At 37.9% G+C, this 13,293-nt stretch overlaps 1 protein-coding gene across 1 annotated transcript; it reads right to left on the reverse strand.

The window, feature by feature from the left end:
• Positions 1-9,903: 9,903 nt before the first annotated feature.
• On the reverse strand, positions 9,904-12,314 carry LOC309863958 (uncharacterized protein). Its single transcript, XM_082729212.1, has 2 exons — positions 12,119-12,314; positions 9,904-11,007 (listed from the first exon to the last, which is right to left on the reverse strand). Exons 1-2 carry the CDS (start codon positions 12,278-12,280, stop codon positions 10,831-10,833), a joined length of 339 nt encoding a protein of 112 aa, XP_082585338.1. The 5' UTR covers positions 12,281-12,314; the 3' UTR covers positions 9,904-10,830.
• Positions 12,315-13,293: the final 979 nt, after the last annotated feature.

Consider the following 13,293-nt stretch of genomic DNA (forward strand, 5'->3'; position numbering starts at 1 on the left):
CGGGTGGGGTCACAGTGTGAAAATTAGAAGACACTAGAGTGGATGTATGAATCCTACAAAGGTGTTGTTTTCTCCAGACCACCACAGGTCTGAATGTGGGTTGGGTGTCACCGGGGTCCTCTATCTTAAACCTGACACTTTCATAAAAGCACAACCTTTACAAACATTCACCATGTCCATAGACAAGAGAAATAAAACCTCACAGAAATCCCAGGAACCTTACATAGAACTGTCTACACACAGACACTATAGCCCTGGGATCACAGTAGAAGGAATTCCTGGGTATCCCTCCTACAGCTTTGCCATTAACATGACTCCTTAGCTCTCCCCATTTTGCTTTTTGTGTCTGTTTCTACTCCCTATTACCAGTAAGTTCCTTCTACTCTGTGTATATTCAAAACAAAACAAAACAGAACAAAAACTATGTGTTGTAGCTTCTAACCAAACTTTATGAATTATCATAGCTCTGGTCTTTAGAATCCCTTAGGGTCTCTTTCATGGCTTTTCTTACAAATATAAATATATAAATATTAATATATTAGCTTTGTTTTTCAGTACCTCATTCTCTTTTCATTTTCCAGTTTAGTTTCTGGAGACAGTCTGTGCTTATTCATTAAGTGTGTGTGTATGTTTCTGTGTGTGTGACTGGGCCACAGTTCTGTCTACTATGTGAAATAATGTTTAGATGGCTTAGGAGTCCACATATGGGCTCAGTTATGACTCAGGAGACTTGGAAGATGGGATGGGCTTCTTTTTCTCAAAATATAACCTCCTAGAAAGTAAACATAAATACTCTAAAAAAAAATCAAAATCAGAGAATATAATGGGCAAAATTAAGATTGTAGTTCCTCAGATATTAGTGGTCTATCAAACAAAATCAAAATATGGCTTGGAAATAAGACCAAAATAGACTTAAGTCGTCAATTTACATGAAGTTTACACACATACATAGTAAACTGCAAATTCTGGGGATCCAGAACTGCTTTGGATGTGTTAGTTTGATGCTTTATACACTATGGACATTCCATTAATATTAAAAAAGTGTGATAACAGCAAGACATATTTGACAAGATGCATTTTTTCCCCCTTTTCCTGTTGGTGTTCTCAAGCTTTGCTTAGAATAATGTTAGAATGAATGTTCCACATTAATTTCTAGAACTCTAAATTTAGTGTCTATGGAAACATCTTGATATTTAAACATCTGAGCTTCATTTCAAATATTTTGGATAGTTCATTAATTTTTTCTTTGTAATAAAGTGACTTGTTATTTTTAAAAGTTACTATTATTTAAAAAATCATATCTAGAGAATAGAAGAGAACCAAGATATTAGTGCTATTTTCTCTTAATAATATTAAGTTTTTTTTTTCCTATAATTACTTAAAGAATATGCTAAATAATTTATTTTCCAAGGTTTGGGACAGATTTTTTTTTTTTTTTTTAATGACAGATGTCACTGGTTCTTCTGTGAAGTCTCTGTCTCCCATTCTCATTTGTCATAGGAAGCATAGATAGTGTCTAGGTTGGGTTTACATTGATAACAGAGTTCACTTAGGGTATTTCAGAAAAAACATAAAAAACAAACATATATCTAGAGTTTATACCTGTGACTTAAAGAAATATTATTCTTTATATAAAGGTGATTAAAAGCCACAGGACCTTGATGTTGGATGTTGGGGAAAAAAGAGAGATATCTCAAAGAGTGCATTTGAAGGAAGTTGTTGTTAAATAATGATGCCGTTTTCTGACTGTATCTACCATATTCAATCCACTTGATAAAATGACTCTAGCTTCAGAAATCATTTATATGTCCTTGGTCCCCAGTCTCCATTTCCAATTCACTTTCCTAAACTCTAGACCCATATACTCACATGTTTACTGGATATTTCTATTTGGGTATACTATGGAAAGCTGAATCTAAAATGTACCAAAGTGTACTTCTTGTTTAGCTCTCCCATTTCCAAACCATATTTACCTGAGTTCCTATTGTGTTGAATGACACCGGCATCCACTTAGCTAATCAAGGCAGAAATACATAAAACTCTTTCTTTCCACCTCATATTGGATACCTTCCCAAGAACACTAAATCTGGTTTTTCTACCTATAAAGTATTTCTGTCCATTTTGCGTTTAGTCTCCCTGTTCAAGCCACCAATTTTTTTCACTTAAAATACTTCATTGTATATCTAGCTTTATTCTTTAGCTCTTTCTCTCCTTGGGAGCTCAAGTGATTTTACTAAAATGTGAAACTGGTCATTTCTCTTTCCTGATTGCTTCTTTAGCAGAATCTGTTTCTTTTCTGATCTTCACAATACATTCTAGACTGCCTGAATTTATTTTGGTTTGCTGACTACATATTCTTATTCTTTGCTTTAGTCCAACAAACTTGTGGCATGGTTGCCTGAGAAGTGCTTTCTTTGCCTGGCTAATTCTTGCCAATTGCTTTGGCTCTCTGTTTCAAAGTTGAATCCTTCAGGTAGATTTCCTCAGCTTTATAAGGTTAAGTCCCTCACTGATGAGCTTCTAGAGCACTCTGTATTTCCTCCATTCTAACACTCTGACTTAAAATACCTTATTCAATAAATATCTGCCTGGTAGGTTATAAACCTTGTAAGAATGGAAACCATGTCTAACCTCTTATTTGTCATATCTCCAACATCTATATAATTTACCTAGTAAGTATCAATGAATATTTGTTAGATAAAAGGTGACTGAAAGTTCTCTGATTTAACCTATTTAATAAGAGTATATTGGTCCTATTCCATGCTTAATTGATTATCAATTAACAACAAGGCTTCCCATAATTGATATGCAGAGAACACATTTTTTTCCACAGTCTAGATGATTCTTTTCATATGAAGGGTAATCCGCTTACACAATAACCGTGGCCTATATCCCTATCTTCACATGCTTCTTTCTGGAAGGAATGGGTGACTTTGTGACCTAAATTTTGGAAGAATAAATTCAATATGCTTGCCTAGTTATTTCTTTTTATCTTTCTCTTTGGATCCACACCTGTTCAGAGAAACTGTGCTTCTCTATGTGTTAAGATTTACAGATATAGTCTCCCATATGAGAAGGTCTCTGGTGTCTTAACCCTTCCTGTGCCTGGGTTTAGTGTTTGTTAAAGTCTGGGTTCATAGTTAGGAAACTTCCTTGCTACAGCTATAACCCCATTCTCTTTTATCAAATTGTTTGGCATTAAAGGAGATATTTGTAATAAGTCTTTTGTCCTAGTCTGCTCCAGCTGCTACAACATAATAACATAGACTGGATAACTTAAACAACATGCATTTATTTCTCATGGTTCTTTAGGCTGGGAAGTCCAAAATCAAAGTACCAGCAGAGTTGTTGGTGACTGGTGAGAGCTTCTTCCTCATTTGTAGATGCCACCTTCTTGTTGTATCTTCTCATGACAGTGGGAGAAAGGAAGGGAAAGAGGACTGACTCTGGTTTCTGGTCTCTTTCTCTTCCTAAAGGGCACTTATCCCACCATGGGGGCCCCACCCTCATAACATCATAACCTCATCTAAGTCTAATTATCTCTCAAAAGATCTACCTCCAAATATCATCTCACTGGGATTAGACCTTCAATATATGAATTTTGGGGAGACACAAACATTCAGATCAGAGCATCCTCCATTAGCTTTTCTATCTTGTTTTTAACTGGCTCAGGGAAAAAGGGAAATAGAGTACTACTTAGCCTCACCGAATCTCAACATAGTCACTGTACCATTTCTGCCTTCTAGGCTATTTTTTCCATTCTTTCATAGTCAAAAAATACTTATTTAAAAAAAATACTTATTAAGTGTCCACTATATGCCAGGTCATCCCTAGGAAGGTTAATTCTTCCACCTGGGATTTAAAAATAAAAACAGTCATTGGAAAGTTCATGGTTTTATTCTCACTAGACTGTAAACTTCATGGTTGAAGTTGTATTGGGTAGTGTTTGGAGTTCATATTATCCTAAGTGGATTTCAAAGTGTATACAGTTTGCTTTGAAAAGTATTTTGCATGTATAATTCATTTTGGGAGACTAGTTTATATGTTCATCCCCTTTTTACCACCTTTTAATTCTTCTAGGTAAGAAGAGTAAACTGTTCTTTAAGCTTCTAAGTGATTCTAGCATTGCACCCCTGCCTTCAATTAATTTAATTTGTAATTAAAGGATATCTATAACTACATTTCAGCGAAAACAGTTTCCATAGTAACATCATAGATTTTCTAAATTCAGGCTATGATGTAATCAACTAAAATGACTATCATACCAAAATTCTTATTTATTTCATCTGCAGCATTCCTTATTTAAATCTATTGTGATGCATACATATTTTCCACATCTGAATTTAACTTAGAGGTATAGGACATTTTCCAATTGCTTCTATTTTAGAAATTCTTGTTTGATTTCACAGCATTATGGAATTCACATTTCTGCTAGAGTTAAGATATCGACAGAATAGGCTGGATTATGTAGAGTATATCTATATGATGTTGACCTAGTTTTTATAAAATTATGGAAATTTTCTATCCATGCTGACAGCTTGTGGAATATCACTGTAGTCAAAATATTATGGAAGAGTGAATCTCACGCACTAAATTGATTGTTACTGTTAGATCTATTAACATTATATTACGAAGTAGTTGAGGATCTTGTCTTTAGTTTCCTAAAGTACCAAATTTAATAAGATTGTCTTTGCATTTATATAAATTTTTTACTTAATTGCTTTTCTATTAAGTAATCATGAATAGTAGTTGTGAATGCCTATTCTGTATATGTGTATACAATTGGTATTACTCTCCAAAGGGCTATAATGGTAGAAAACTTCAAGATCTTTATTTTTGGGTTCATATCAGATATTTATTTGATAAAATCTAGCCTTCTAAGCCTGTAAATTCTGGATAGAGAATTTAGTAAATAGATTTTCTTTACTCACACAAAATCTTTCTTTTTTGCTTATATTTCCCTTTGTTCCCTACTTATGCCATAGTCAGAAACAAAAATGTGCAGGATAGAAAAATCAAGATCATCTATTTGTGGACATAAGTTATATTTCAGAGGATAAAAGAAAAAGGGACAAAGGAAAAAAGTCATTACATATGTTAATACTGCCCAAGCTGTCCCATGTACTGCTTAGGAACCCCAGGGGAGTTCAGTATAGTCTTCAGAGGGAATCCCTCACAATAATTTACCAAGATAGATCCAGTTGCTTTTTTCTCTTTATATTCAAAGAAAAACATCTTTTAATTTTATGGCACATTTTATTACATACATATTATTATATATGCAAAATGTCTCCACTACTAATCTCTAGGTTCTATAATGATAGTAAGTTTCAAGAACACATTTGTCACATTGGCAACAGTTTGAGAGACATCAAATAAACATGAAAATATGCTGGGTTTGGGAAATTTGGAGATTATTGGTGATATGTGCTAGAATAAATTCAGGGAGTGTTTGGGTATATTCATCATCATTTACTCAGGTAATATATTCCATTCCGTGTATTCTATGCAGAAAGTTTTTCATATAGAATGAAGGGTTTACAGGGCTTGTTGGAGGAACTGAAGGATTGAAGCTCAGGGAAGCAGCCATAGAGGATAAGGGTAGCTATTGCCCAAAGGTCAGAGAAGTTGGCATAAAATATTTGAGCATAGAACTCTAAAGGAAGACTTTCTCAAAAGTTTGCCAGAAGCTCCAATAGACACATGAAAAATGCTCAATATCACTCATCATCAGAGATAACACAAATCTACACTACAAATGAGGTATCATCTCATGACTATCAGAATAGCTAAAATCAACAACATAAGAAACAACAGGTGTTGGTGAGAATATGGGAGAAAGGGGAAATCTTTTACACTGTTGGTGGGAATGCAAACTGGTGCAGTCATTCTGGAAAACAGTAAGAAGTTTCCTCTAATAGTTAGAAATAGAACTGCCCTGTGATCCAGCAACTACCCTCACAGGTATTTATCTAAAGTGTACAAAAATACTAATTCAAAAGGATACATGCACCTCGATGTTTATAGCAGCATTATAAACAATAGCCAAATTATGGAAATAGCCCAAGTGTCCATCAATTAGTAAATGGATAAAGAAGATGTGTCTCATCTATAATGGCATATTACTCAGCCATAAAAACGAATGAGCTGTTGCCATTTACAGTAGTGTAGCTAAAGCTAGATGCTAAGTGAAATAAGTCAGAAAAAGAAATGTTAAATGATTTCACTTATATATGAAATTTAAGAAACAAACAAACAAAAAGAACAAATAAACAAAGACAAACCAAGAAACAAAATCTTTGCTGTAGGGAGCAAGGTGATAGTTATCAGAGAGGAGGTGGGTAGAAGGATGGCTAAAATAGTTGGTGGGGATTAAAGACTTGTGGTAAGCACCAGGTGATATATGGAAATGTTGGATCACTATTCTGTATACCTGAAATGAATATAACACTGTATGCTAACTCATTGGAATTAAAATAAAAACTTTTTTAAAAAGTTTGGCAGAAGTTATCACAGGTCTCAGCAATCCATAGCAAGTCCCCAGAAACTCTATTAGTTGTGGGGGAAAGCAGATGGGTCCTAGGAGCTTCCCCCAAACTATGGGCTCTTTTCTCTACTTCACTCCTATGTTACCTGCTTTGCTTCAGCTTGATTGTCACCTGGGTTTCTTGTGCTGATAAGCTTTAACCTAGAACCATGTAGAGAGAGGAGTTCTTGGGAGTGAATTTCCCAGGCCTAGAAAGGAGGGGTAGTGCTCCTGGGCTGACAACAAGCAGTCCAGGGCAGGAGTATAAACTCCATCCAAATTAGACTGGTTGCCATGGCTTAAGAAAAAAAAGTGGGCCACAAGGCAAAGCACAGAACTTTTTTTTTTCCCCCAGAAAATTAAGAAAGTGCGAAGGAGATAGAGTATATAAAAGACAATCAAAGGATTTACAGAATTTTTGTGATTTAGAATTAGCGATGGTGGGGAGTCTCTGTGGCAATGTTCCTAAGGTAATTAACTAAGAAGACTAGGCTGAGTAGGAAAAGAAAATGAGGCCAGCAGTGGCCTCATAAAAGGCAGTAAAAATGAAGGAAATGGAGGAAGAAAAGTCTTAAAAATCTGAAGAACAGATTTAGTGTGACTAAAGGAATGAAAAAAACTAGAAATAAAAACCAACAAGAATTGTAACAAAGAGTGGATTACTGGGATTATTTTTAGTGTTGTAAAACTTCAGATGGCAGAGAAAAAAGTTTGTTATAGCTGTAGAATGGGCAAAGGGGTCTGGAACTGAGAACACGAAAACAAAAACAAAAACAAAAACAAACAACAACTAAAGAATATGGGTAGCAAGAAGGGCTACTGTCTCCAGTTGCACACTACACTACATCCTCCGTGTGGATGGCGCTCCCTGTAGGTGGGCATCGCATACCAGTGTGGTCACCCTTGGTGGTCCTGGACTGGGTGTTATGTCTGTGAACCTTGTTCACTAACACCCTTGTGGCAGGGATTGCCTTTTAGTTCTTAAAGTTACATAAGTGGGAAGGTCAGGATTAAGTGGGAAAGGATGATTGGAGGCTCTCCGGATGGAGTAGAAAAAGAAATGAATTTTATTGGAAACAGGTTTCGCAGGGTATAGGAATGATCCCTTCAGTCATGAGGAACATTTTGTTTCACAGAAAGGGATAGATGCTTCACAAATGGGGAGAGAGACAGAAACAAAAACTTAAAGGCCAGAGAGTTCTCTGTTTGTATAGAAAATACATTTTGTACTTTCCAGAGCTGTTCAGAATACAAACCTTACCATGATATACCTCATGATACTATGATAAAAATTATGACTCATGGCATTATGACAAAAATAGAAATCCTGAGCATGGGAGTTATTGACCCCTGGAGAATATATTTCAGTGAAGGAAAGCAATTTTGGACCTATAAGAATGGGTCAGAGCAAAAAGTTATCTACTTTTAATGGATGGGCAGAACATACAAATGAGAGCCAGAAATTCTCTGCTGCTTTTATAAGAAGTAAAGCTAGTTGGATTAAAAAAAAAGAGGAAAGAAACGGATTAGGTTTTCGTTGTTACTAGAGATAATTATTAGTCCTATCTAAGCATTTTAGCTTTGTGACTCTGAAAATGGAAGACAGCAAAATGGATAGATTGTACCAAGTGTTTTCTTAATTTGTTCCATGAAATTATTCTGATATATTCACAGTGTTTACTTCAGAGAAACAATTGTTTCTGTAAATAGTTGTTTTGTGTTTATATTGTGCAGTATTATTCATTAAAATTATAGTGTATAATAAAATGAACATCATTATATTGCTTTATATGGAGCCTTTGCTCCAAGGACCCCAAAAAGATTTATGAAAATATTGCAATAATCCCTATAACATCCTTCTGTAAGAGGTACATTTCATTAAAAATTTCTGTTGGTAGTAACTCTCAGAAACAATGAACCAGTCACCCACATAGAAGAAATCTAAGTGGAGGGAAGAAGGTGGGTGGCAGCCAACATTATAGGATTTTTTAAATTTCCTGTATCAGCTTGTATCAGCTATAATTGGCTGTTGTAATAAGTAAACTCTTTTAACACAGTGACTGAATACAATAGAAATTTATTTTAGCTTTTCTAAAGTCCAGCTGATCGTGAGAAGTGAGGAATGATGTAGGAATAAAGAGGACAATCATATGCCTACAAAAATGATAGGAACCTGTACCATTTCAATACATGGCTTCCAAAATTGACTTAGATGTTGTCATATAAACTGTGGATGGTAGAATTTAGAGACAGAAAATTATACAAGAGATTTTTATTGGCTATCCACTTTCCATAGGGCAGAACACAAGCACATGACTACATCTAACCACAAGAGACCAGGAAATATCACTGTGTATATCAGGAAGGAAGAGAAATGGGTTCGATTAACAATATGAGTTTATGCTATAATCACTGATCAGCAGTTCACAAAACATGCATGCTTTCTGATGAGAAACTATAAAATATGCCCTGAGTTTTTTATCAACTATTTAGCATCTTGACATAGGCAACAGTACAGCAAAATTTTTTAGGAAATAGATTTCCACAGTAGTACTTCCATAGTGGCTCAGTAATGTAACTCTCAAGCAAAAATTTCTGGTATGATGTAATTATTTGGGCTATGCATACATGAGTGGGTGTTGCAACTTTAAATGTATTCACAATAAAGAAAAAAGAGAAGCAAGAAAGCATTCCCTCCCAGTCATCACATTCACATCCACCCTAACCACTCACAAATCCTGAATGTAGAAATAATGCTGGTTCACATAAACTGAAGGAGAGCAACTCAGATTATTTCACAACCCAAGATAAAAGTGGGCTTGGATTTAATTCTGGAAAAATAATAAAAGAGGCAAAGACTGTTTTGACTATAAAGAACATACTTCTCAGAAATGATCCCTATGTCCTGAGGTTAATTATTTCTAAGGATAAAAACAATGCCTAGAAGAATATCTATATTAAAATAACATAATAATTCTCAGTTTTGGTCACTGGTGAACTGAGTGGTTGTGGACTCTCCTTTGAGAGTCAACATATAGAAAGCACGAGAGAATAGATAGAGAATGCAAACTGATTTTTAAATTATCCTTCAATGTGTGTATTCTCAAGGAAGACACCCAACTTAAAAATATTAATCTTTAGGTAGTTTAAATGCTTGACCTTCAATGCCAGATTCCATACTCATTTCTTATGCTATAAAGCATAATATTCCTTCAGGACTAATCCCAAATAGTTAAGTTGTAGATTTTCAGTTTATATACTTTTATAGGTGTCGCTCTCGCCAGCAAGAACGACCAGAAGACCTCAGCGAAGCAAGCTTTATTTCTGCGTAGCTGTTGGGATCTCTCTCTCCCCCCCGCCCATGCATGTCTATATATACCAAGGTTGCACAACCAATCACTCGCAGCCACATAGATACAAAATCCTAAGTTCCGCCTACTGGCTTGCATCCAGCCGCCATCTTAATGGCATGTTTACTTTCGGGCACCGAAAAAGTCGTGTGGTGCCCGGGGCCCCCGCGGGCCCAGCCGGAGCAGTTCCACACCGTCGCCACCCGGCGGTGGCTTGAGGCAGCCCGGCCGAGGCAACGAGCGGGCACGGCGGAGCCCAGAAGCATCACCGCGCATGCGCTACAAGCTGCTCGAGCACTGACATCCTTTTTTCTTTTATATTAGGCATGCAAGGCAGAAGATCGTGCCTGTCTTAGGTTGTCAGCTGCCATGAACATGCTTACCCGTCATTGGATAATTCCCCCTGGTTGGAGAACTCCTGGCTTAGGTTGCTATGTGCATGCAGCCAATCTTACCCGTCATTGACTACCGATCTAGTGCTGCCAGCCAGATTTGGGGAAATGTACCAGCTTCCAGTGCCATGCAAGCTTGTACTAGCGCCAACTGTTGCCTACATTGTTGTTTACGTAATGATGCAAAATGGCGGAACATAAGGATTTACAACAGATACCCAATCCCGTAATGGAGCTATGTCAATCTCATCTGCTTAACTCTTTTGACAGATTAGCAGCAATAGAAAGGTCATTATAGGCCACGGAGGTTATGCAAAGTCCAGAAAGTGATTGGATGCATCCGGTCGTCAATAGTTTCTGGAGAATGTCCACTTGTTACAGATGTGGTGAGAGCTACAGCCGCTGCAGTTGCTACAGCTGCGGAGGCTGCTACAGCCGCAATAATGGCTGCAGTGATCCCAAAGTCTCTTTTATGTCTTGAGAGCAATACAGGCGAATTGTTAGGATTTACAGAAACGGGCATGGGAATAAAAGTAGGTATACAGGAGGGAGGATGGTGGACTCATTCGTCAGTGGCATGGGGAACGGCCAGGCTTTCACTATTGCCCATTGGTGCATCTGTTGAAGGGATGCTGGTGTCGCCAGGATCGCTATCAGGCCGAGCATCAGGACGGGGCAGGCCATGTTGATCGATTCTTCTAATCAGTCGCTCCGGGACCCAGATAGGCACTTGGGCATCCTGTGGAAAAAGACAAACACAACCTCGGTGCCATCTTAGGACCGGGTCAGGGCCTCTCCATTGGCCCGTGAGTATTTGTCTGGGCCCCTTCCACTTTGTCTGGGCTAGAGTGCGTTTGGTAACCGCCGCATGCCTGTCCGCTGCAGATGTACCATTATGGTCCAAGGACAAAAAATTTAAAATATAAAGGGTGAGAGATGTAAGATCACAGGGTGACTTGTAGTCATCCGCTATTCCCCCTTTTCTTATTTTTTGTAAGCATCGTTTGAAGGTGCCATTGGCACGTTCAATTATTCCTTGACCTTGTCCCCAAATATGCACCTTGCTACTTGGAGCAGACGATCTACAAAGTCAGCATAGGGTTCATTAGGCCCCTGCAACACCTTGGAAAGTTGTCCCTGAAAATCGCCAGAACCCTGTATGGTCTTCCAAACCCTAGTGGCTGCAGCTGCTATCTGTACATACACCCCTGGGGGGTACCCAATCTGATTGTTTTGTCCCACAAATTGACCTCCTCCCATGAGCATGTCAATATTCCAGTGGGGATTCCCTGACATGGCGTTATGCTGGGCAGTTTCTGAGCTACACTCTTGCCAAGCAGTTTTCCATATCATGTATTGTCCACCAGACAGAGTTGCTTTTGCCATGTTAGTCCAATCGTCTGGGGTAAGGTTCATGCTACCAACTGCTTCCAAAAGTGAAAGTGTATAAGCAGCCTGTGGCCCATAAGTAGTGACTGCTTCCTTAAACTGTTTAATAAGTTTGAAGTCTAGTGGTTGATGAAACCTCTGTTGATTTTGATCTTCTAACACTTGGTATGCAAGAGGGGAGGGTTTAGTAAAGTCCGTAATGCCCCTCCATCCTGCATTTCTACATTCTGGACAACTGCATGCCCCTCGGGAACATGAAGTGTTATATGGTTAGAGTCTAGCGGAGTGCCTTTAGCCTTAAGCACCCCCATCAGTAATCCTCCCATCTTAGTAAACTTTGATCCCATTATTTCTTGTCCTATGCCTAGGAACCCTTTTTCTTCTTGTCCTATACTTAGGAACTTTCTCACTTCTTGTCCTATACTTAGGAACTTTCTTATCTGAAATTTGGGCACACTTACCAGATCGTTGTGTTCACTGAGAACTCCTCGGTGTAGGTTTCGAGTTTCCCGGGTTTCGGCACCACTTGTCGCTCTCGCCAGCAAGAACGACCAGGAGACCTCAGCAAAGCAAGCTTTATTTCTGCGTAGCTGTTGGGATCTCCCTCTCCCCCGCCCGTGCATGTCTATATATACCAAGGTTGCACAACCAATCACTCGCAGCCACATAGATACAAAATCCCAAGTTCCACCTACTGGCTCGCATCCAGCCGCCATCTTAATGGCGTGTTTACTTTCAGGCACCGAAAAAGTCATGCAGCGCCTGGGGCCCCCGCGGGCCCAGCCGGAGCAGCTCCGCACCGTAGCCACCCGGTGGCGGCCACGGCTTGAGGCAGCGGCGGCCAAGGCAACGAGCGGGCACGGCGGAGCCCAGAAGCATCACCACGCATGCTCTACAAGCCGCTCGGGCACCGACATATAGGTTTTTCTTTTTCCTGAGTAAATAGCAAATTAATAATTAGTGCATGTATATGTTTACACAAATATGTAATAGCAAACAATTGAATAGGCTAGATTAAGAAAATCTCTGTACCTTGATGACAACTCTTTTCATTTTGTTAGTAAAACATGATGGATTGGACTTTGTTACTGAGCAATTCAAGAACAGTGAAAGAATTCAAGGACGTTAACTCATTCACAAGTGGTAGTGATATCAATAAATCCACAAAAGTATTAAGTTGGTACAGAAATACTCTACTAAAAGTAACTCTAATAAAAATATTTATAATCATTTCCCCAATTTATCAGCTCAGATTTTTAGATGGTAATGTTTTATAATCTTTTTGGAGAGTGAGAGTATCTGTCTTGGGGGTGACTGGGAATTCTTGTGCCTGACAATTGGCTTCCATAGTAAAGGGTGTTGTCCCTCACCTAATTCAAACTACATATTTATATTGGCTTTATCTTGCTCAAATTTATTTTTCTAATTTAATATAGGATAATATGTTAAAATTGAAAAACAATTCAAAATGAAAATAGCGTAAATAAAATATTGGCTTTTATTTTTGATATGTTGATATTTTCTAGTTTGAAATTTTGTAAATTGTCTCTCTTATAGGAATATTATTTTACATAATATTCCCATAAGAGGAATATATATTCCATACACACACACACACACACACACACACACACAT

Source organism: Mustela nivalis, assembly GCF_964662115.1.
Source record: "Mustela nivalis genome assembly, chromosome: 4".
In the NCBI taxonomy this organism is placed as follows: domain Eukaryota; kingdom Metazoa; phylum Chordata; class Mammalia; order Carnivora; family Mustelidae; genus Mustela; species Mustela nivalis.

Excerpts from the sequence above, each read along its gene's own strand:
- LOC309863958 (XM_082729212.1), bottom strand. The coding sequence starts at position 12,280 with ATGCACGGGCGGGGGAGAGGGAGATCCCAACAGCTACGCAGAAATAAA. Across the intron at positions 11,008-12,118 it reads TCAGTGAACACAACGATCTG|GATGCCCAAGTGCCTATCTG; the intron begins GTAAGTGTGCCC and ends CTTTTTCCACAG.